At 37.7% G+C, this 24024-nt stretch overlaps 1 protein-coding gene and 1 pseudogene across 1 annotated transcript in view; one reads left to right on the top strand and one right to left on the bottom strand.

Moving 5' to 3' along the window:
* The window catches only part of ST7L (suppression of tumorigenicity 7 like), a 151464-nt gene that overhangs the window by 98920 nt on the left and 28520 nt on the right, over positions 1-24024 (bottom strand). The window contains exon 5 of the mRNA XM_007949167.2: positions 19196-19311. Within this exon, the coding sequence (XP_007947358.1) occupies positions 19196-19311 (116 nt within the window). The remainder of the gene's footprint in view (positions 1-19195; positions 19312-24024) is intronic.
* Positions 4129-4256, top strand: LOC122150918 (annotated as a pseudogene).

The following is a 24024-nucleotide window of genomic DNA, read 5'->3' as shown; positions in this document are numbered from 1 at the left end:
ACATGTAATAGGAATTCTAGAACAAGAAGAGACAAACAAAACCACAGAAAAAATAGTTGAAGATTTGTTGGAAGAGAAGTTCCTTAATATGACAGATGAGAAGATATGCATTCAAGAAGTTCAACGAAAAAACCAGGAAAATGGCAGAACAGGCAGACAAGCTACACAGACTCTTTTCAAGAAAGAAATGAGAAACCAATTGAAACAGATACAGAAGCTAATCCTGGAACCCTGACCTCTGTAGGGAAGGATAAAGAAGTGGATTAAATACCAACTAGTAGAAGAACCTGAATGAAAACAGTGAATAAGGAGACCAATGGAGCTGTGGACTGTTAGCTTTCCTGACAAAACAGTCAATTTGAGTATATACAGGTGGCATTCCAATCCAGGCAGCAACCTAAGAACAGTCTCTGCTTGCCAGAGACTGTATGGGCAACTGCACTGACAGTTGATGACCAGAAAGGAAAACAGAGAAAAAGGAGACAAACAGACCTGTGGACTGTTGGCTGTACTGACAGCATAGCCATTTTGAATAACTGCAAGCAGTGTTCTGATCTGGGCAGCAACCTAAGAATAGGCTCCACTTGCTGAGGACGGTATAGACAACCACAGTGGAGGATGATGACTAGAAAGCAACCATACCCACACAACCCAATCACACATAGACTTCTTGTAGTCCTATCCACTGGGTGTAGGCTACCACTTACTTCTGTACCAATAGATCAATGACAGATGGTGGCCAATACCAGCCAACTTGCCCACAACTGCTCTTCACAAATGGCTAACAGAGATCTGTGCACACACTCTCATCCTCTATCACACCCACCAGCAGACAGGTGGTGAGTACCTAAGTGCTGCCAAACTAGCAGATATAGCAGAAATATAAATACAACAACATCACACTGTCTTGAATACAAATGACCATTCCAGTTCACACAAAGAAGCAAGATAGAGTGGTGCAAACAAGGGACCAAGATATAGACCCAGAAAACATCCTGAGGAAAAAGCAGCACTGAAACTGACTGATAAGGAATTCAAAAGAATTATATTTAGGTACCTTCAATGAGAGAGACAGATCAAGGAAAACAATGACAAAGTTAAGGAAAACACAGAAAAAAAGTCTAGAATAATTTAGGAAAATAATACAAAATGGAGTCTTATCAGTGATCACCACACTATTTCCCTCCAGCAACTTAGTGCTTGAAAAAAAGGTACAGCAGTCTGAATTAGGGATTCTGGTGCTTTGAACAGCTCACTGAGTCAGAGTGCACCAAACACAGAGGAGTACAATTAGAAAGGAGAAAGGTACAGAGGGGAAAAAAAGATAACAAGATTAGACAATCTATCCTACGGAGCACCGACAGGCAGCCAAAAAAGGCCACTGGAGACTTCCCTGGGGGAGTGTGAACCAGCAGGCGAGAAACGCCATCTGAGACTTCCCTGGGTTAAGGAAGAAGACACACCACACCAGCATACCAGCGACCACACCAGCATACCAGCGATCACCCCAAGGATCTACCTTCAGCACCTGATTTTATCAGTAACTTGGGTCGACTAGGTGCAAAGAGGCACATCCAGCGCTGCTGAAACCTGAGCAGAGAGTCTATTAGTACTGCAGGAGGATGGGCTCAGGGAGATACCCCCACAGCGGGTCACCGAACAGGCTTGGGTCAGCTTAGTGGCACTGAGAGGCCTGCACTTGACTTTATCAGTGATACTGGGACCACAGATTACTAGCAGGCACTCTCTTGATTCCAGTGCTGCTGAAGCCGAGCAGATCTTTGGCACCACGGGTGGGCAGACCCACAGAGGAGCTCCCACAGCGGATCCTGGTCTGGGCCGGTTGGGCTGGTGCTGCAGGTGGGCGGGACCACAGAGAAGAACCCCTGCGGTGGATTGCAGAGCCAAGCAGTTGTCTTGGGTCTGCTTTTTGGCACCGAGGGGCCTCAGGAGCGGGGTTTTTGCATGTTTGAGCCTGGCGGGAGATGGCAACGCCCTAACAACTGGAGTCTTTGCTGAAATTGAGCTGTAGGCCTGTCAATAACAGTACAATGTCATCATTAGCAGCCTGCTCAAAGCCCTAGACACCGCCCCTACCAGCAGGGAACTTCCCTTCTCCCAGTCTTCCGCTCCCACCTTCTCCGCCAATAACTCATCCAATAGAAGAAATCACATTCAGCCACCATAATACCTCCCGGTTCAAACTCTAAACCCTTTTTATGACAAACAGAAACCCATATCCACATTCCACACAGGGATTCCATCATCACAAAGAAAACTGCAGAGCAACCCAGCATACCTGAATTAATAACTAAACAAATAAAATATACCAGCTTCATCTTTTCAAAATATTAAACCATAAAAGCAAGACAAAACAAATCAATACATAACCAACAGCTAAAGACAACCTCAAAATGTCTAGGAAACAACAGGCAAGCTCAAATCAAACAAAAAAACAGGACAAGGCATTAGAAGCAAAATCACAAACAAAGGTCTCATTAAACATGGAAGAAGAGTAGGCAATAGAATTATCTGAGAAGGAATTTAGAAGATATATTTAAAGATCTTTATGAGAGCCTAAGAAAACCCCAAACAGAAGCAAGGACAACACAGACAGTTCCCTGGAAGAACTCAGGAAAATCATTCAAGAGCAAAATAACAAGATTAATACACAATCAGAACTTATACAAAAACAGCAGTTAGAAATCCAGAAGATGAATACCAAAATTACAGAAGTATACGACACAGTAGAAGCACAAAAGAGTAGGTTCTTGTAATTTGGATCTTCTTTCTTTTCTTAGATCTGCCAATGGTTTATCGATTTTATTAATCATTTCAAAGAACCAGCTTTTCGTTTTGTTGATTTTCTTTTTTTTTTTTTTGTCTGTTTCATTTATTTCTGCTCTGATCTTTATTATTTCCTTACTTCTAGATACTATAGGATTCTTTTGTTGCTCTATTTCTAGACTGATTTCTGATACAGGGCATCAGACTCAAGCACCACAACAAAATACATAAAAGCCTTGTTCCGCATCCTACATTGCTGAGTAGTGACTGGGGTCTTAAAAGCTTTCAAGTGGCCATCTAAGATGCAGCTAATGGTCTCCTAGCATTGGAAGTGAAGAAGAGTGCTAAAAAACAAGGGCATTTGGAAGCAATCAGCCCTAGGACATGACAGCCCTTGAGACCAGAAGAACTAGATGGTACCTGGCTACCAATGCCAATCACTCAGGAAAGGATCAAATCTGGAGATCCTGGATAGAGTGGGAGGAAAAATGTGGAACAAAAATCCAAAAACTCAATAATGACCAGAATTACTGGTCAGATGAAGTCTGGTGAGACCCCCAATACTATGGCCTTGTAATACATTCTGCGCCTGGAATAAAATGCACCCCCAGGGGCTGACTCTCAGCCCAATAGTTAATAAGATGTACATGCAAACCACTCAACCCAAGATGACACACCTACATACTATATGGTAATACATCCCTTAGAGCAACAGACCACAGGGCACCAGAGAACCAACATTCAAATTGAGGAACTGCAGGACAAATGGGAGTGCATGAGTGTGGGGGGCAAAGGGGGAGGGCTGTGGGATGGGGAGGGGAGGAGACTGGGTTGGGGTTGGACATGGTGAATGGGGAGTGAAACTAAATGTACATGTAACGTTGAATGTTAAGCAAGCTCTAAAAATGAATAAATAAAATAATACAAGAACAAATTTAAAAAATAAATGAAAATCTAGAAACCATACAAAAACAACAAATAGAAATCCAGAAGATTAATACTAAGATTTTAGAAATAGTTAACACATTGAATGGGCAAAGGTGAAGATTTTAGAAACAGTTAACACATTGAATGGGCAAAGGTGAAGAATTGAGTAATTGGAAGACAAAATTAGTGGCATTGAAGACAAATCCCTCAATACCACTTTGTTAAAGGATCAGTCAGAAAACAGGTCAAAACAAAATGAAGAAGGCCTAAGATTCATATTGGACACCATCAAGAAGAATAACATATGAGTGATAAGAATTCCATAACAGGAAGAGAAAAATAAAACCACAGAGAAAATTGTTGATGATTTGTTGGAAGAAAACTTCTAAAATATGATAGAAGACAAGAAAACATTCATTGAAGAAGTTCAACAAGCCTGTCCCCATGGCCTTCTCATAGTGTCCCATGCTAGAGCAGACTGTAGCCTTGAACCATTGCCTGGCTTGGAATATACTGCAGGCATGGAAGTGGGTTGCACTATGGAGGAAAAAAAGAAATTCAGTGAACCCCATGCAGAATAGAGACCTCAAAAGAAAATCACCAAGGCACATCATAATCAAATTCACTAAAACCAGGCAAAGAAAGAATCCTGAAAGCACAAGAAAAACAAAAAGTTACTTACAAAGGGCAACCAATAAGAATAAGCTCTGATTTCTTAGGAGAAACCAGGCAGGTTTCTATCAAGAGAGAGATAGAAACAGAATAGATAAGAAAGCATGATCCATCAATGCTTTCTACAAGAGACTCACCTAACACATAAAGACAAAAATAGACTGAAAATCAAAGGTTGGAAAAAGATGTATCAAGCAAATGGCAATCAAAAAAGAGTAAGAGTGGCAATATTAATTTAGTATTAATATAAAATTAATATTAATATTAAGAGGAAGCAATGGGATGACATATGTAGAAACCTGAAAGAAAAAAATTGCCAACCAAGAATTATATACTCAACAAAACTGTCCCTCAAAAATGATGGTGAAATAAGGACATTTCCAGATAAAAATTAAGGAAATTTGTTAAAACCAGACTAACCTTACAAGAGATGCAAAAGGGAGTCCTTCAGACAATGAACCAACAGACAACAACCGATAATTAACACACATGACAACATAACCCAGAAACCAACTGAGTTATAGATGTATCTAAAGTAAAAAAACCTTACAAGATTGTAAACAGGGAACCAGAGACATCAATTGATAAATCAGCACAACTACAAACCAAAAAGAGGGAATAGATAATATAGGTAAAGAACTTTCAAGTGGCAAGGAAGTCAAGACAATTGTGAGATAGAACAGAATGTTTTAAATACAGGAAGAAAACAATACATCACACGATAGGTAACCTCAAAGAAAATTCATAAATCTTCACATCAAAATAAAAATGAGAGGCACAAATATTTAGTAAATACTAAACTGACAGCAAAGCAGGAAATGACAACAAATCTCATACACAAAATGAGCTCAAGCACAGAAAGTGTATGGAGCAAAGAACTTAGCAACACCAAGAAAAAATACGTAACAAAATGACAGCAATAAATTCGTGTTTGTCAATAATTACACTGAATGTAAATGGATCAAATGCACCAATCAAGAGATAGAAACAGACTAGATAAGAAAACATGATCCATCAATGCTTTCTACAAGAGACTCACCTAACACATAAAGACAAAAATAGACTGAAAATCAAAGGTTGGAAGAAGATGTATCAAGCAAATGGCAATCAAAAAAGAGTAAGAGTGGCAATATTAATTTCTGATAAAACTTACTAAAGACAAAAACCATTATAAGAGACAAGGAAGAACATTATGTAATGATTAAAAGATCAACTGAACAAGAAAACACAACCATAATAAATATCTACAGACCCCATGAAAGAGCCCCAAAATACCTAAGTCAGATTAATAGAGTCAAAATGACAAATAGATGACTCCAGAGTAATAGTAGGAGACTTTAATACAAGACTTTCAATGACAGATAGAACTAGAAAGAAACTCAATAAAGACAAAGAACTAAACAACATAATCAACTTGACCTTATAACATCTACAGAATACTTCATCAAACAACAGTATAATATACATTCTTTTCTAGTGCACATGGAACATTCTCCAGGATAGACCATATATTAGGCCACAAAACAAGTCTCATTAAATTTTGAAACAATGAAATACTGCAGAGCATCTTCTCAGATCACAATGGTTTAAAATCACAAATCAGCAATAGAAGGATCAATGGAAAAAGAGCAAACGTGGAAAATGAGTAGCACTCTCTTTAAAAACTACTGAGTAACAGAAGAAATAAAAAATGAAATTTAAAAATTCTTTCAATCAAAAGAAAATGAAAACCCAACATACCAAAATCTTTGGGACACAGAAAAAGCAGTCATCAGAGGGCAATTTATAGCAATAAATGCACAAATCAAAAAGAAGAAAGAGCCAGAATCAATACCTTAACCCAACATCTCCAACAATGAGAAAAAGAGCAGGCAACAAAAGGCTACAGTTACCAGAAAAAAAGGAAATAATAAAGATTAGAGGAGAAATAAATGAAACAGAAAATAGAAAGACAAGGGAGAAACAAACAAAAAACAAGTCTAGAGGTTGGTTCTTTGAAAAATTAGTAAAATCAACAAACCACTGGCAAACCTAACAAAAGAAAAGGAGAAGATGCAAATAACATAAATAACAAATGAAATGGACAACATCACAACAGAGCCAACCAAAATAAAAAGGATAGCATCAGGATACTATGAAGAACTATACTCCAACAAATTTGAAAACCTAGAAGAAATGGACAGATTTCTAGAAACAAACTACTTCCCTAAATTAACAGAGAGTGAAGTAGAAAATAGGAACAGACCCACAACAAAAGAAGAAATTGAACAGGTCATGAAAAAAACTACCAACATAAAGGATCCTGGCACAGACAGCTTCACTGGAGAATTCTACCAAACATTCAGAGAACAGTTGACAACCAATCTTATTCAAACTATTTCAGAACATAGAAAAGGACAGAATCCATCCAAATTCATTTTATGAAGCAAGCATAAACCTAATAGAAAGATACCAATAAAAAGGAGAAGTACAGACCAATATCCTTCATGTATATAGATGCAAAAATCTTCAACAAAATCCTAGCCAATAGACTCCAACATTTCAAAAAAAAAACAATACATCATGACCAAATGAGATACATACCAGGTATGCACGGATGGTTCAACATTAGAAAAGAAATTAACATAATCCATCACACAAGTGAAATAAAGGAAAAGAACCACATGATCATATCAATCAATGCAGAAAAGGCACCTGATAAAATTCAACACCCATTCCCGCTAAAAAAAAAAAACTCTCAGAAAAACAGGAAGAGAAGGGAAACTCCTCAACATAATAAAGGGCATATATGCAAAACCAACAGCCAACATTATTCTCAATGGAGAGAGACTGAAAGCTTTCCCCTTGAACCAGACAATGGATGTCCTTTCTCCATTTCTGTTGAACATTGTATTGGAAGTCCTAGCCAGGACAATTAAGATAAGAAAGGGAAATCAAAGGCATCCAAATTGATAAGGAAGAAGTAAAACTACTCCTATTTGCAGATGATATGATCCTATACATAGAAAACCCAAGAGACTCAGCAAGAATGAAACTAACTGAAAGATTTAGCATAGTGTCAGGACATAAAATCAACATAGAAAAATCAGCTGGATTCCTCTATACCAGCAAAAAGATCGTTGAAAGGAAATTAATATAATTTACAATACCAACAAACCAAACTCACTGCCATCAGTCAATCCCGACTCCTAGTAACCCCTCCTTGGGTTTCTGAGGCGGCATCTCTACTGAAGCAGATTGCCCACCCTTCCTTCCAAGGAGTGGCTCATGGGTTTGAACCACCAGCCTTCTGGAAAGCAGTCAAATGCCTTAGACACTACACCACCAGAGCTCCTATCATTTACAACAGCTACCAAAAAAATAAAATACTTGGGAATAAATCTTACCAGGGACACAAAAGACGTAAACAAGGAAAACTACAAAATACTACTTTCAAGAAACCATAAGACAGCTATATAAATGAAAGAATATATCATGCTCATGGATATGAAGACTGGACATTGTGGAAATGTTAATACTACCCAAAGAAATCTATACATTCAATGCAATCCCAACCCAGATTCCATCAACATTCTTTCAGGACATAGAAAAACCACTCACTACTTTTATATGGAAAGGAAAGAGACCTCAGATAAGCAAAACACTACTGAAGAAGAACAAAGTAGGATGTCTTACATTCCCTGATCTCAAAACCTACTACAAAGCCACAGTAGTCAAAACAGCCTGGTACTGGATAATGATAGACACATAAACCAGTGCAACAGAATCAAGAACCTAGAAATAGATGCATCCATCAAGGGTCAGCTGGTTTTTGACAAAAGGCTGATTCATTAAACATGGAAGAGAGAGTCTCTTTAACAAACGGTGTGGGCAAAATTGGATATCCATTTGCAAAAAATGAAACAAGATTCATAGCTCATACTATACACATAGTTAACACCAGATGGATCAAAGACTTAAATGTGAAACCTAAAACTACAAAGTTCATCAAAGAAAAAATAGGGGCACACTTAGGGGCCCTAATATATGGCATTAATAGACTACCGAATGTAAGTAAAAAATGCACAAACAGCAGAAGATAAACTAGATGACTGTTTATAGTTAGAGTTCATCAAGTTGGCTCCAACTCATAATAATGCTATATACAAAAGAAATAAACACTGCCCAGTCCTGCACCAGCTATAATAATCCTTGCTATACTTGAGCCCCTCATTGCAGCCACTGTGTCAATCCATCTCATTGAGGGTCTTCCTCTTTTTCACTGACCCTCCACTTTACCATGATATCCTTCTCCAGAGAATGGTCCCTTCTAACAACATGACCAAAGTAGGTGAGACGAAGTCTGGCCATTCTCACTTCCAAGGCTGCACTTCTTCCAGGGCAGATTTGTTTGTTCTGGCACTCCATGGTACTTGCAGTATTCCTTTCCAATACCACAACTCAAAAGTATCAACTTTTCTTTGGTCTTCCTTATTCATGGTCCAGCTTTCACCTGCACATGAGGCTATTGAAAATACCATGGCTTCAGTTAGGTATACCTTAGTCTTCAAAGAGACATCTTTGCTCTTTAGCATTTTAAAGAGGTCTATTGCAGCAGATGTGCCCAGAGCAATACGCTGTCTGATTTGTTGACTGCTGCTTTCACTGGTATTGATTGACGAAGCAAGTAATATGAAACCAAGTAATAGGAAAACTAGATGACTGGGACCTTCTAAAAATTAAAATTTTGTGTGCATCAAAAGACTTCTCCCAAAGAGTTTAAAAGAAAACCTACAGAATGGGAAAATATATTTGGCAACAACATATCTGACAAGGGACTTATCTCTAAAATTTATAGAAAAGTCCAACACCTCAACATCAAAAAGACAAACTCCAATTAAAAAATGGGCTGAAGACATGAACAGACACTTCACCAAAGAAGATTTTCAGGCGGCCAAGAAACACATGAAGAAACGTTTGTGATCATTAGTTACCAGAGAGATGCAATTCAAAACAATGAGATACCATCTCATTCCAGCAATAATAGCAAAGTGCAACAAGACAGAAAATACATGCTGGCGATGATGTGGAGAAACTGCAACTCTCATGCACTGCTGGTCGGGTTGTAAAATGATACAACCACTATGAAATATGGTATGGCAATTGCTTAAAAAGTTGGAAATAGAAATACCATTACTAAGCATATATTCTAAAGAAGTGAGAGCCAGGACACAAATAGATACATACATACCCATGTTCATCACAGTGCTATTCACAGTAGCAAAGAGATGGAAACAACCTAACTACTCATGAACAGAGGAATGGATAACCAACTATGGTACATATACACAATGGAATACTATGCAACACTAAAGATTAATGTAGAATCTGCAAAACACTGCATAATGTGAATGAACTTAGAAGACATTATGCTGGATGAAATAATCACAGTTATTGTATTAGTCCACCATAAGTCAATCACAAATATTGTACTGAGTGAAATAAGTCAATCACAAATACTGTATTAGCCCACTATCTTAAAAAGTCAAGGAAAGATTTACATATAGAAGGAAACTCTTTGTTGGTTACCAGGGATGGGAGGGGAGAAGAAGGTAAGTAAGAGAAAAGTATTGATCTGGGTGAAGAGAAAGGCAATACACTAAAAGTGAGTGACCAACACAATAACACTAAGGAAAAGAAATACATAGAGAGGCACACAAAAGGTACAGACAACAAAGATGAACACTTTACATACACAATACTAAACTGTCAGTAATAACAAATATTAATCTACAGGTGGATACATAGGTAGACAGGGTAAATGATCAGGTATGTCTAGCCAAAAGGGATTATAGCTATGACCATACATAAGTTTGACAGATGATATTTATACATATGTATTTATATGTGCTGTAACAATGTCCATATATAAGATATAGCTAATGGGACACAGTGATGATAATTTCTTAGCCACAACCAAACATCCTGAAGGCAAGAGTCACTGGGTCCATGGGCTTGGGACCATGGTCACAGGGGACACCAAGCTCAATTGGCATTAACATACCACACAAAAACTGTTCTACATCCTACTTCAGTGTAGTGACTGGCATCTGAAAAGCTTGCAAGCAGCCATCTAAGATGCAATGACTGGTCTCTATTCATCTGGAGCAAAGAAGAATGAAGAAAACCAAAGACACCTAGAAACAGCTAGTCCAAGGGACGAGTGGACCATATGAACCTCGGCCTACATGACCCTGAGACCAGAAGAACTAGATGATTCCTGGCTATCACTGTCAACCACTCAGACAGGGATCAAAATAGGAGATCCTGGCTAAAGTGGGAGAAAAATGTGGAACGAAATTCAGACTTAGAATAAAGACAAAGCTTACTGGTCTGATAGAGATTGGTGAAACCCCAGAGACTAGGGCCCCTAGTGACCCTTCAGACCTGGAATTGAACTCACTCTTGTGGCTTCCAGTCAGACAATAGACAGGCATATAAGGTGAACATTTATACCAGGTAGTTACACTCCTTAGAATAATCAAAAATGGAAAATCAGAAGAGCAGTATTCGCACAGGGAGATAGCTCAGAGGGCAGGAATTCATAGAAAAGAAGGATACAGTGAAAAGGTAACCAGAGGGAGGAAGTGGGAAAAGAACCATTACATTATGGGGATTGCAGTCAATATCATGAAACAAAATGTGTATGAATGAAATGTTGTATGGAAAATGAAATTGCTCTGTAAACTTTCACCGAAATCACATTTTTTTTTTTTTTTTCGTGTTCTGTGAGGAGTGTTCAGTGTGTGGAGAGGGGCCCAGAGTGGGGCTGGGGCCTTAGTGAGGGTTAAAGGTTCAGTGGAGCTGGGAGTTCACTGGGAGATTAAAAGTTCAGAGAGGGTCTGAGGGTTCATTGAGGAATTAGAGGTTCACTCAGGGGTTGGGGCAATTCAAGGAGCTGGGGGTGCAGTGAGGTGCTGAGGTTTTTGATGATGAGGATCAGGATTTGGTGAGGAGCAGGTGGCTGAGTGCGGGGTTGGGGGGTTCATCAGGAGCTGTGGTTTCAGTGAGACCTTGGGGATTTGGTGATTGTGGCCAGTACTCAGGAAGAGGAAAGCTGAGAGGATGAGGACCCAGGAGGGTTGTTTTTCTTTGATCTGTTTAATAATATTTTATTGTATTTCCCTTGAGGGTTTATATAGCAATTTAGACCTTGGAGAGGGTGTTTTTTTTTCCCCCCTTTTTCTTTCTGGATATAGCACCTTCTTGGTTTTTTTAAATATTTTTTTGTTTTTGCAGTGTTACTTCCCCTCCCCTCCCACCCCTGGTAACCAACAAAGTTTCCTTCCATATATAAACCTTCCCTTGACTTTTACAATAAGAACTAATACAATATTTGTCCTTCTGTGATTGACTTATTTCACTCAGCATAATATCCTCCAAGTTCAACCATATTACCCAGTGTTGTGCAGATTTGACATTATTCTTTAGTGTTGCAGAGTATTTCATTGTGTGTATGTACCATAGTTTAGTCATCCATTCTTCTGTTGATGGGCACCTAGGTTGTTTCCATCTTTTTGCTATTGTAAATAGTCCTGCAATGAACACGGGTTTGGATATATCTGTTCTTGTCCTCGCTCTCACTTCTTTAGGATATATAACTAGTAATGGGATTGCTGGATCAAATGGTATTTCTAATTCCAACTTTTTAAGGAATCACCTACTGCTTTCCATAGAGGTTGTATCATTTGACAGTCCCACCAACAGTGTATGAGAGTCCCGATCTCTCCACATCCTCACCAGCATCTGTTATTTTCTGTCTTGTTGAACTTTGCTGTTAGTGCTGGAGGCAGATGGTATCTTACTGTTGTTTTGACTTCCATCTCTCTAATGGCTAATGATCATGAAAATTTCTTCATGTTTGTTGACAGCCTGAATATCCTCTTTGGTGAAGTGTCTATTCGTGTCTTCTGCCCATTTTTCAATTGGATTGTTTGTTTTTTTTGTTGTTGAGGTGTCGGAGTTCTCTATAAATTTTAGAAATAAGTCCCTTGTCAGGTATGTTGTTGCCGAATATATTTTCCCCTAGTTTGTAGGTTCTCTTTTTACTCTTTTGGAGAAGTCATCTGAAGCACATAAAAACCTAATTTTTAGATGGTAGCATTCATCTAGTTTACCAAATCACAATTTAAAAAACTAAAAAATATAAAAAAGTTCAATGAACACCAAACAGGACACACATCAAAAGAAAATCACCAGGACTTATCATCATCAAACTCTCCAAAACCAAAGACATAGAAAGAATCCTGATAGCAGGTCAAGAAAAAGGAAAAGTTGCCTACAAAGGGCAACCAGTAAGACTAAGCTCTGATTTCTCAGCAAAAACCATGCAGGTGAGAAGGCAATGGGATGACACATATAAAAGCTTGAAAGAAAAAAACTGCCAACCAACAAGTATATACCCAGCAAAACTGTCCATCAAATATGATAGCAAAATTAGGACATTCTCAGATAAATAGAAATTAAGGGAATTTGTGAAAAACAGACCAACCTCACCAGAGATGCTAAAGGGAGTCCTTCAGACAGAGAACTTACAACAGTAGACAACAACCTATGATTAATACATGACAACATAACCCAGAACTAACCCAGATATAGAAAATGTAAAATAAACTCAAAAGAATGAAAACAAGGACCAGAGATAACAATTTGTAAATGAGGATAACTGCAAAGCAAAAAGAGGGAATAAAGACTGTGGTTAGAGAACTTCCAAAAAGAGAGGAAGTCAAGATGATTTTGAGAGAAAACAGATTGTTTTAAACTTGGCAAGAAAATAATAAAACACAGGGTATCATAAAAAAATAAAATAAAATAATTACAATAAACCTTCTAATCAAAATAAAAATAAAGGAAAGGTACAAATATTTAAAAATACTAAAACAATAGCAAGGAGTATTTTCTAAACCTTTGTGCCTTTCCTCTTTTTTATTTTGATGAGGTTTATTAAATTTAAAACCATCAAAATACTGTAAAGCATATTCTCAGATCTTGAGTAAGAGGCGCTGGGCAAAATGGATTCCACATGAAGAAAAATGAACAGGATCCATGTCTGACACTATACACAAAAACAAATTCAAAATGAAGCAAGAACTTAAACGTGCAAACGAAATCCATAAAATTCTTAAAAGTAAAAGCAGGGGCAATGCTATCAGGCTGAGCTTTTAACATTGGATTGACATAGTAATAATAAAAAAGGGACAAACAACAAAATAAATAAATGAGACCTTATAACAATTTAAAAGTTTTATTCATTAAAAGTCTTTACCAAAAAAGTGAAAAGACAAGCTACCAACTGGAGATTATTGACATGAATCTAATACACAATATATACATAAAACTTAAAAGAACTTAACAACAAAAAGACAAATAATCATAAAATAGGAAAGGAGTTGAATAGACATTCCACCAAAGAGGACAATTCAAATGGCCACCAAACACATTAAAAGATGTTCAGTATCCTAAGCCAAATGATGTAAATAAAAACCAATCAAATAATAAAGCAATCAAAACCACAATGAGATATCATTTCCTTCACACTTGATGGCTAAGATGAAAATAGAAACAGGAAATAACAAATGTTGACAATCATGTGGACAAACTAGACCCCTTATCCATTGCTAGTAAGATGCAACATAGTACAGCCATGGCAGTTCTTCAGAACACTAAAACTAGAATTATCATGTTGTTGTTATTGTTATGTGCCATCAAGTCGGACCTGACTCATAGTGACCCCTCCTTGGGTTTCTGAGGCAGTATCACTACAGAAGTAGCTTTCCCAATGTTCCTTCTGAGGAGTGGCTGATGGGTTTGAACTGCTAGCCTTATGGTTAGCAGTCAAGTTCCTTAGGCACTATGCTACCAGAGCTCCCAGAATTATCATATAACCCACCAATTCCACTCCAAAAGACTTGAAAGCAGTACTCAAACAGAGACATGTACATTATACATTGTAGCACTAGCAAAAGGTGGAAATAACCTAAATGCCCATCAACAGATGTATGGATAAACAAAATATGGTACATACATACACCAGACTACTACTCAGCAAGCAGGACAAATGAACCCTTGATACATGCTATAATGCGGATGGAGCTGGAGGACATTACGCTTAGTGGAAAAAAAAAAACAAAAACTCACTGCCATCAAGTCGATCCCGACTCATAGCGACCCCTCCTTGGGTTTCCGAAGTGGTATCCCTACAAAAGTAGATTGCCGAATCTTCCTTCCGAGGAGTGGCTGGTGGGTTTGAACTGCCAGGCTTCTGGTCATCAGTCAAATGCCTTTGGCACGAAGCCACCAGAGCTCCCGAGCGAGATAAGTCAATCACAAAAAGATAAATATTATATGACCTCACTTGTATAAAAAGGCAAGGAAAGGCAAATGCACAGAGAACAAAGTTTATTAGTGATTATCAAGAGAGGAATGGAGGGGGAGGAAGCACTAAGAGTGATAAAAATATCACACTGATTGAGGGTACATTTGTATAGCCAATTATTGTACTTCCTGTCAAAAAGTTGTACATCTGTAAAAGTTGAATTGGTAGTATTTGAGTGATAGATATACTTACAATGATGACTAAAGAAAAATAACAGAAAAAAGCTGCTGAGGCTGCTTATGTACAACCAAAACTTCATGAGATTTGGTTCCTTGGCTTGGAGGTTTAAAGTCATAGTTTCATGGGACATCCCAGTTAATTGGTCTAATAACATGCCTAGTGCATTTCTATTCCTAGTTCATTGTTTAGTGTCTGGGGTCATAAAAACGAACAAGTGGCCATCCAAGGCACAAAAATTGGTCTCTATTCATCTGGAGCAACAGAGGAAGAAGAGTCAGGAATAGGAAGAGTACATGGAATGTGTGGCTAATTGCCTCCGTGAACAACAGCCTCCTTTGCCATGAGACCAGGTATCCAGGCAACACTACTGAATATTTTGATCAAAGATTGTATAGAAGAATTCTCATGAAAAAGAGGGGGAAATGCAGAACAAAATTTCAAATTCTCACAGTCTCCAGACTTCGTGGAGCTGTAATGGTGAACTCCTGAAACTACTGCCCTGAGATAATCTTTAAACATTAACCAAAAATATCCCGTGCAGTATTCTAAAAACCAAATAGTTTAGCTTAACTAGTAAAAAAGATCTGCCTTGAGCATTATGCTCTTTTAAGAACTATCTATATGAGATCAAAATGACACCAGCAACATGAAAGATTAGAGAGAAACCTTAAGGGGCAATAGGCTCAAATGTAGCCACGATTGTGAGAATTGTGCAGGACTGGGCAGTATTTTGTTCTGTTGTACAAAGGGTCGCTACAAGTCAGAACCAACTTCACAGCACCTAACATAAAAAAAAAGAAAAACCTTAAGGGGCAGTGAATTTATTTCAATGGTAGAGGAACAAATCAGAAAAGGTGGCTAAGAATGGTTGTACAACTTATAGACTATAATCTGTATCACTAAATGTTACATGTAGAAACTGTTGAATTGGTGTATGTTTTGCTATGTATGTTCTCAACAACAAAAAGAAAATAAATAAATTTTTTAAAAAAGGAAAAATAAAGGCAGTGGAGCTTTATTTTGGCCAAGTGATAAACTCTAGTCAAAGCTCCTAAATGTATATATCTTTCCATCTTAACATTCTAACTCAGAAGAGAGAGAGTGAGTTGTCATGGGAATGTACGTTAACCTGTTTATTTGAACGGAATAATGAAGTTAGACTTTTCTGTCAGATATTAAGTCTCAATTGGCTGAGAATCAGGTTGAGATATTTCCTAAAGATGAAAGAGCTGAATTCGTCACCCCAAGGATTTGACAAAATATAAATAAAGTATACAGTAATATTCAGAGTTTTATGGTCAAAGGAAATTTAAATTTAAAAAAATTTACAGACAATATGTCAAAAATATATTCTTTGCAGTTATTTAACCTTTTAATGTCAACCTAAAAATGTGTGAAGGGATACGTGATGGATAACTTTGTGCCAACTTGCCTAGGCTATAGTGTCTAATTGTTTGGTCAAACACTAGTCTAGATGTTGCTGTGAAGGCATTTCATAGATGTGATTACCATTTACAATCAGTTGACTTCAGTAGATTACCCTCAATAATGTGGATGGGCCTCAACCAATCAGTAAAAGGCCTTAAGAGCAAAAACTGAGGTTTCATGGAGAAGGAATTCTATAGCAAATCTGTAACATAGAAATCCTGCCTGTGTTTCTAGCCTGCTTTACAGATTTCAGACTCTAGACAGCAACTTCAATTTCTGCCTGCCTTTCTAGGCTGTCAGCCTGCCATACAGATTTTAGACTTAACAGTCTTCACACTTAAATGAGCCAATTACTTAAAAAATATTTATTGTACATATTTTATACATATTACATATATGTAACATACACACACACAAATGAATCCCTGGGTGCCATAAACGGTTAAGCACTCAACTACTAGCTGAAAGGTTGGCAGTTAAAACCCACCCAGAACTTCAGAAGAAAGGCCTGTGATCTGCTTCTGAAAGGCTACAGCCTTGAAAACCCAAGAACAGTTCTACTCTGTACACATAGAATTGACTCAACAGCAACCAACAAAAACAAATATATACAGTAAAACCTGCAGAAGCCGTAACCTGTGTAAGGCAGAAACCAGTCAGAAAAGGAAAATTCTATTGTCCTTCTAAATAGTGCAGTTTCTGCTAAAATAGAAAACTGGACTGCCCCCTGTCAGAATTGAAAAACTTGTAAGACCAAGAATAAGGCAGTCCTGTTGAGTTTCGGCTCTCACAGGTTTCACTGTATATATAAATAATATTTATCTCCTATTGATACTGTTTTTCTGGAGAATCCTGACTGATAACAAGACACATGGTTTTTCAAAATTCTTTTAGGAAGTATGGAAACAAAAATGTTTTAAGACCACAGCTTTAGTGGACAGCCATGGTTACTATTTGAAAAGCCTACCAATGTTTGCAATTCTGCCTGTTAGACAGAGGTAAAATCAAATTTCCAGGGTCACCTCAATCCTTAAAGTAATACACAGTACTTGTTCCCCACTGAGATATTTCCCTAACATCTATACTTTGCCATCAGTATAAACATTAAACATATAAACATAAAGCAATTCTTTTTCCTCTTCTATTTGTAATTAAACCATTTCATAAAACCATACAAAGATCTTCGGGTTTCCTGATACCATTCATTCTTTAACATATTCAATCAAGCAAAGATATATCACAATTAACCCACTTTGATGCTGGGAGACTGGTTATTTTTCAGACCATTATTGTTCATGATTTTCTTCTATTAATGGTCTACAGAGCTTGCATGAGGTGGGTAGAAGCAGCAACAGTGTAATGTTAAAGAGCCAGACTTGAATTTGAAACCCTGCTTAACCACTTGTTAGCTGTATGACTTAGGGCATATTACTCGATCCCTTTGTGCCTCAGTTCCCCTATTTTTAAAATGGGGCTGATAACAGTATCCATCTCATAAAGTGACTGGGAAGGTTAAATGAGTACATTTATAGTTCCCTTATTTTTAAAATGGGTCTTATAACGGTATCCATCTCATAAAATGATTGGGAAGGTTAAATGAGTACACTTACATAAATTGCTTAGAATGGTGCCTGGTGTACATAAGTGCTATATAAATGTTGCTTATTATTAGTGAAATTGCTTAAGGTATCTGTCACAGCTCATTCATTCATACTTTCATCAAAGACTAAATATGATTTACAATATGTCAAACAATGGACTGGATGATTGGGATATAAAGATGAAAAGAATATAGTCCTTGCCCTGCAAAGTTTCACACTTTACTAGGGAGGACAAACATTAAAGCAATGTGATAACATTAACAAATAAATGCTTGTGGTTGATAAATTAAAATTATTTCATAAAGGTTTGGATTAAGTAGCAAAGAAATAAGGAGGTCTGGTGGCACAGTGGATAAGGCACTACCAGGTCAGCAGCTAAAACCCACCAGCTGCTGTGTGGAAGGAAGACTGGGCGATCTACTTCCATAAAGATTTACACCCTCAGAAACCCAATGGGGGTAACTATGCTTTGGAAAGAAGTTGACGGCAGTGAGTTTGGTTTTTAGTTTAGGATAAAAATACAGGGAATAACTCTGTGTCAAGAGATCCTAGAGAAGGCTTCCTAGAGAATGTGACTTTTAGTCGGGATCTTGAAGGATTAAAATGTAGCTCATAAGATGGACAAAGAATGGGAAGTCAATGTACACAAAAATTGTGATAAAGATCCCTGTCTTTATGCATACATTAATGAGTCTTAATATATTATTGAGCACAGCTTCAGAGAGGACTAAATATAGTTATGTTCTATGATCTTCTACCAGTTTACATGCATCTCTAATTTATGACTAAAATAAAACATGATCCATTTTTCTCTTCATCCCATTCCCCAATCTTTACATATTTTCCCACTCTTTTGTTTTACGTATAAATTCCAAGTGCTAACTTCCCAGACCCAAACAGGGTACATTATTACTTTATATAAGCAGCTGCTACATTTGATCTAAAAGGTTTTTAAATAATGAAAGAAGCAATTTAAATTTTTTTATAAAATACTTTTAAATTTTTTATAACAAAGAAATGTTGTATATCAACCTATATTATAATCATTAGTTTCAATTTAATCTGTTTCTTATCAATGATGAAACTCCAAGCCAAATAACTCCATATATTATAATAAATAACTCCAAAAATTTTAAAAATAATTTTCACAATCACTGTTCACCCCATGAACAAATCTGATACACACCTGTGTCTGAAGGACGTAAAAAGTCAGTGTCACAGGTGAAAAAGGTCTGATGGTCCTGAGCTGATAAGTTCATGTCATAATAGGTAAGTGGTTCTTTACCAGTCACCCAAGTGTATCTTTACAAAAACACAAGAAAATATTTAAATTGAACATGAGAGTTAGAGCAAATATTATTAAAACCTAAAAATACTCCTACAAATTCTATTTGAGCATATTTTTGAAATCTTATTACTACCAGTAATAAAACAGGAGAGATAATTTGTACAAATTATTTAGAATATGATAATAAAACAAAAACCAATGGAGAAAAGAATAGATTATTCAACATACAATAGTACAAAAATTGGGCTTAAAGGGAAAAAACAATTTGAGTTAGATATTAAATATATACTTATTAAATATACTTAAATAAATTCTTACTATTATCAAATATTATTAAATACACTTAAACTGTCAGTGAAATAAAATTAAATATTAAAATTAAAACTATAAAAAACTAGAAGTAAACACAGGTGAGTTTTCAAAGCATAAAAGTGAAGGGAAACTATTTCCACATTTTACTAAATTAAAATTTTAAACTTTCATTTCCCCAAAGCCCACAATAAGTTAACAGCAAGTTAAACTGGATAAAAGACACATGTTTAAATATTCAATTTCAATAGTAAGTAAAAATAGCAAATTAAAACAACTAATTTTTACTTTTTATCTATCAAATTGGTGATGATATATTATCAATAACAGGAGCTCTGGTGGTGTAGTGCCTAAGGCATTTGACTACTAACCAGAAGGCTGGCAGTTCAAACCCACCAGCCATTTCTCATAAGGAAGACTGGGCAATCTACTTCCATAGAGATACTGCTTCAGAAACTCAAGGAGGGGTCGTTATGAGTCAAGATCGACTTGATGGCAGTGAGTGAGTGAGTGATATTATCAATGGTGAGATGGGATATGAACTCACATACATTGTGAATATAACTGCAAATTACTAAGTTCTTTCCAGAAATCAATTAGGTAACAGCTACAAGGTCTTGAAGGAGCTCTGGTGGCATAGTGTCTAAGGCATTTGACTGCTAACTAGAAGGCAGGGGGTTCAGACAAGCCACTCATTGGAAGGAAGATTGTGCAATCTACCTCCATAGTGATACCACCTCAGAAACCCAAGGAGGGGTCGCTATGAGTCAGATCTAACTCAACAGCAGTATACAACAACAACAACCAAGGTCTTAAAAGCATTCACACCTAGCCGGGGATAGGTACATGGGATTTCATTATATTATTCTCTTCTTTGGTCATTTTTCAAAATTTCAGTAATTAAAAAATACAATAGATTAAACAAAAGGGGGAAAAAAAAACTGTTAATATCCTTTGATTCAGTAATCCCAGTACTACAAATTGACCCTAAGGAAAAAATCATAGATGTGGCCAAATATTTATACACAAATCGTCTCCCCTGGCTAAATGTTAATAGTGAAATGATAAGCTTATTGACCCAAATAGGAATGTGTACGTAAAGTATGGTAACTCCATATACTGAAATATATTACAACCATTAAAAACTGTTATTGAAAAATAATCAAAATCATGGGTAAATTCACACAATATTATGTTAAGAGAAAAAAGTAGGATGTAAAACTTTATATAATTTATGATGTTTCAATTTTGTTTCTATATAGGTATACCCATTCCTCACTTATCAACATGGCTCGATTTCAAAGACCAGGTCATTATGCGAAAATAGGCAATACATGAAAGTGGAGGACAATCACATTGTATCACAAAATAGAGGATGACTATATCATTACATATTTTGGTTATCTAGTGCTGCTATGGGAGCTCTGGTGGCACAGTGCCTAAGGCACTTGACTGCTAACCTGAAGGTTGACTGTTCAAACCTACCAGCTACTCCTCTGAAGGAAGACTGGGCAATCCAATTCTGTAGTGATACTGCCTCCAAAACCTAAAGAGGGGTCGCTATGAGTCGGAGACAACTTGACAGCACATAACAACAACAGTGCTGCTATAACAGAAAACACTACAAATGGATGGCTTTAACAATAAGAATTTATTCTCTTATAGTTTAGAAGCTATAAATCCAAGTTCAAAGTTCCAGCTCTAGGCACTGGGTGAAGGTCCCTCAACCTTGAGCTTCAGCTTTGCCTCTTATTCCTGGCCCACTGGAGCTAGAGGCTTTTCTTAACTCAGGCAGCTGCTGGCTACTGAGGCTGACAAATCCAAGGCTGACAAGTAAAATGGCACAGTTTCAAGATTATCAAGTAACATAGGCACACCACCAGTTCAAGTCCAGAAACAGTCTCAAGATTGGCAGGCAACATGGCAGGCTGCTGAATGAAGACTTGGCTACATGTAGGATGCAAGTGTGCCAAAAAGACCGAGACCAAAGCTTCTTGTCATATACTAGAAGCAGACCACATCCCTATGGCAGCTAGCTACTCAGCTGCTCATAGAAGATTTCACCATGAAGTTGATTACTAGTCTCATCATGGGGAATAACTATATCCAGCTGCCCAGACACCCAAAACCAGGCCCAACCAAGCTGACACACAACCTTAACTACCACAATTCCACCCTTTGTCAATCTGGCACCTGTATAGACTCTCCTGCATTAGGTGGCCCAAGTCTTCTAGTCTATCTGACTGGTGACCTCACCCCCTTGGCCTAGCAGGCCCCATTCATCTGCACCTTGAACGTGGAAGCCCTGCCACTTCACTTTTGGGCAGTGGATATGGTCCCATTCCTCTTGCCCTCATGTACAGCACACCTACACTCCAGAACCAAGCTAGTGAAGGTCCGACTCTTTGAAAGCTAGGAGGATGTGGTGGTTCCACCCCCAGAGGCCATGGTCATACCCTCTAAGGCTTAGGCAACTGTTTTCCATTTCCTTGGTCTCTCAATTAATGCCCAATGGAAACCCACTCTGCCAGGGACGTTCCTGCCCAAAGGCATTCAGCTTTCTCCTCTGTGGGCTGGTAAGCCTATTACTCTGTCTTATGCTGGTCTCTTAGCTCTGTTGCTGCCATCTGCTGGTCTCTCAGCTCTGCTGCCACTGTCTCTCTGCCAGGCTCTCAGCTGTGGTCTCAGTGCAGGGATCTTGAATCAAGGACACAGTCTACTCCTATTTCCACATTTTGGTTATCTTAGAGCAACACCCCACTCTCTCAGTACCAAATTCTGCTTTGGTTATCTAGTACTGCTGTAACAGAAAATACCGCCAAGTGGATGGCTTTAACAAATAGGGATTTATTCTCTTACAGTTTAGGAGGCTAGAAGTCAAAGTTCAAACTACCAGCTCTAGGTGCTGGGTGAAGGTCCCTCAACCTTGGGCTTTAGCTCTGCCTCTTGCTCTCAGCCCACTGGAGCTGGAGACTTCTTTTAACTCAGGCAGCTGCTGCTGAGGTTGACAAACCCAAGGTTGACAAGTAAAATGGCATAGTTCCAAGATTATCAAGCAACACAGCAGGCCCCTAGTTCAAGCCCAGAAACAGTCTCAAGATTGCCAGGCAACATGGCAGGCAGCTGAATGAAGACCTGATTACATGCAGGATCCAAGCGTGCCAAAAAGATAGAGACCTTTTTCAAAGTCTCTTGTTATATACTGGAAGCAGACCACATGCCTAAGGCAGCTACTCAGCTGCTCACAGCAGATTCCACCATGGAGATGATTATCAGTCTCATCATGGGGAATAACTACATCCAGTTGCCCAGACATTCAAAAGCAGGCTAAAAAAGCACATAAATGCCAAATTATATTATTACATAACTGCCAAAGTACATCATTATACAACTGCTGTTTCATAATTATATAACTGCCAAACCACTGAGAATGATGGCCTAGCCAAGTTGAAATACAACCTTACCATCACAGTTAGCATTACTCTCACCTCGCATCTCAGAGTTCATTATTGCCAGATGTACGTCCTTAATGCGCAAAATAGTTGGATATCAGATTTTTTACTATTGTAAACGGCAAATATTGGATAACCAGATAATCAGTAACTGAGGAGAAGGTATATATAGAAAAGAGACTAGATAAAAATACTGATAAAATACCAATATTAATTCTGTAAAATGTTGACAGCAGTTATCACTTAGTGGTAGAAAAAGATGATTTTTTTCTTCTTTTTCATACATCTCTGTATTTTACAATTTCTCTACAAAGAATGTGCACATATTTTATAACTTAAAAAGGCATTTCTAAAGTACACTGTAAGTGCTAACTATTTAAATAATCAAAGGTTTAAGTGTTTCATAGCATAAAATTTCAAAAGATGTTTTCTCTTGCTATTTTCAGTTTTAACCTATTTTGTGGGAAATTATCATGAAGAAAAAAGAAAAAGAAAAACTTTGTTCACTTAGCAAAGTTTTTGTATACATTGCAAAATCATAAAAAATGTTGTTTATTAACAATCCACATCATTCTCAAAATTATGTGTTGTTGTTGTTAAGTGCTGTCAAGTCGTTTCCGAATCATAGCAACCCTATGCACAGCAGAACAAAAAACCGCCCGATCCTGCACCAGCTCCATGATTCTTGCTGGACTTGAGCCCATCATCAAAGCCACTGTGTCAGTTATCTTGTTGAAGGCCTTCCCCTCTTTCGTCAACCCTCCACCTTACCAAGCACGACATCCTTCTCCAGGGAATGGTCCCTTCTGACAATATGACCAAAGTAGGTAAGATGAAGTCTGGCCATCCTCACTTCCAAGGAGCATTTCGGCTGCACTTCCTCCAGGACAGATCTGTTAGTTCATTTAGCAGTCCATGGTACTTTCAGCATTCTTTGCCAGCACCACAACTCAAAAGCATCAACTC

This window comes from Orycteropus afer, unplaced genomic scaffold (assembly GCF_000298275.1).
Source record: "Orycteropus afer afer isolate SDZICR_OR568_19922 unplaced genomic scaffold, OryAfe1.0 scaffold00010, whole genome shotgun sequence".
Lineage (NCBI taxonomy): Eukaryota > Metazoa > Chordata > Mammalia > Tubulidentata > Orycteropodidae > Orycteropus > Orycteropus afer.
The sequence above is the reverse complement of the archived record's forward strand: the minus strand, read 5'-3'. Positions and strand labels throughout refer to the sequence as shown.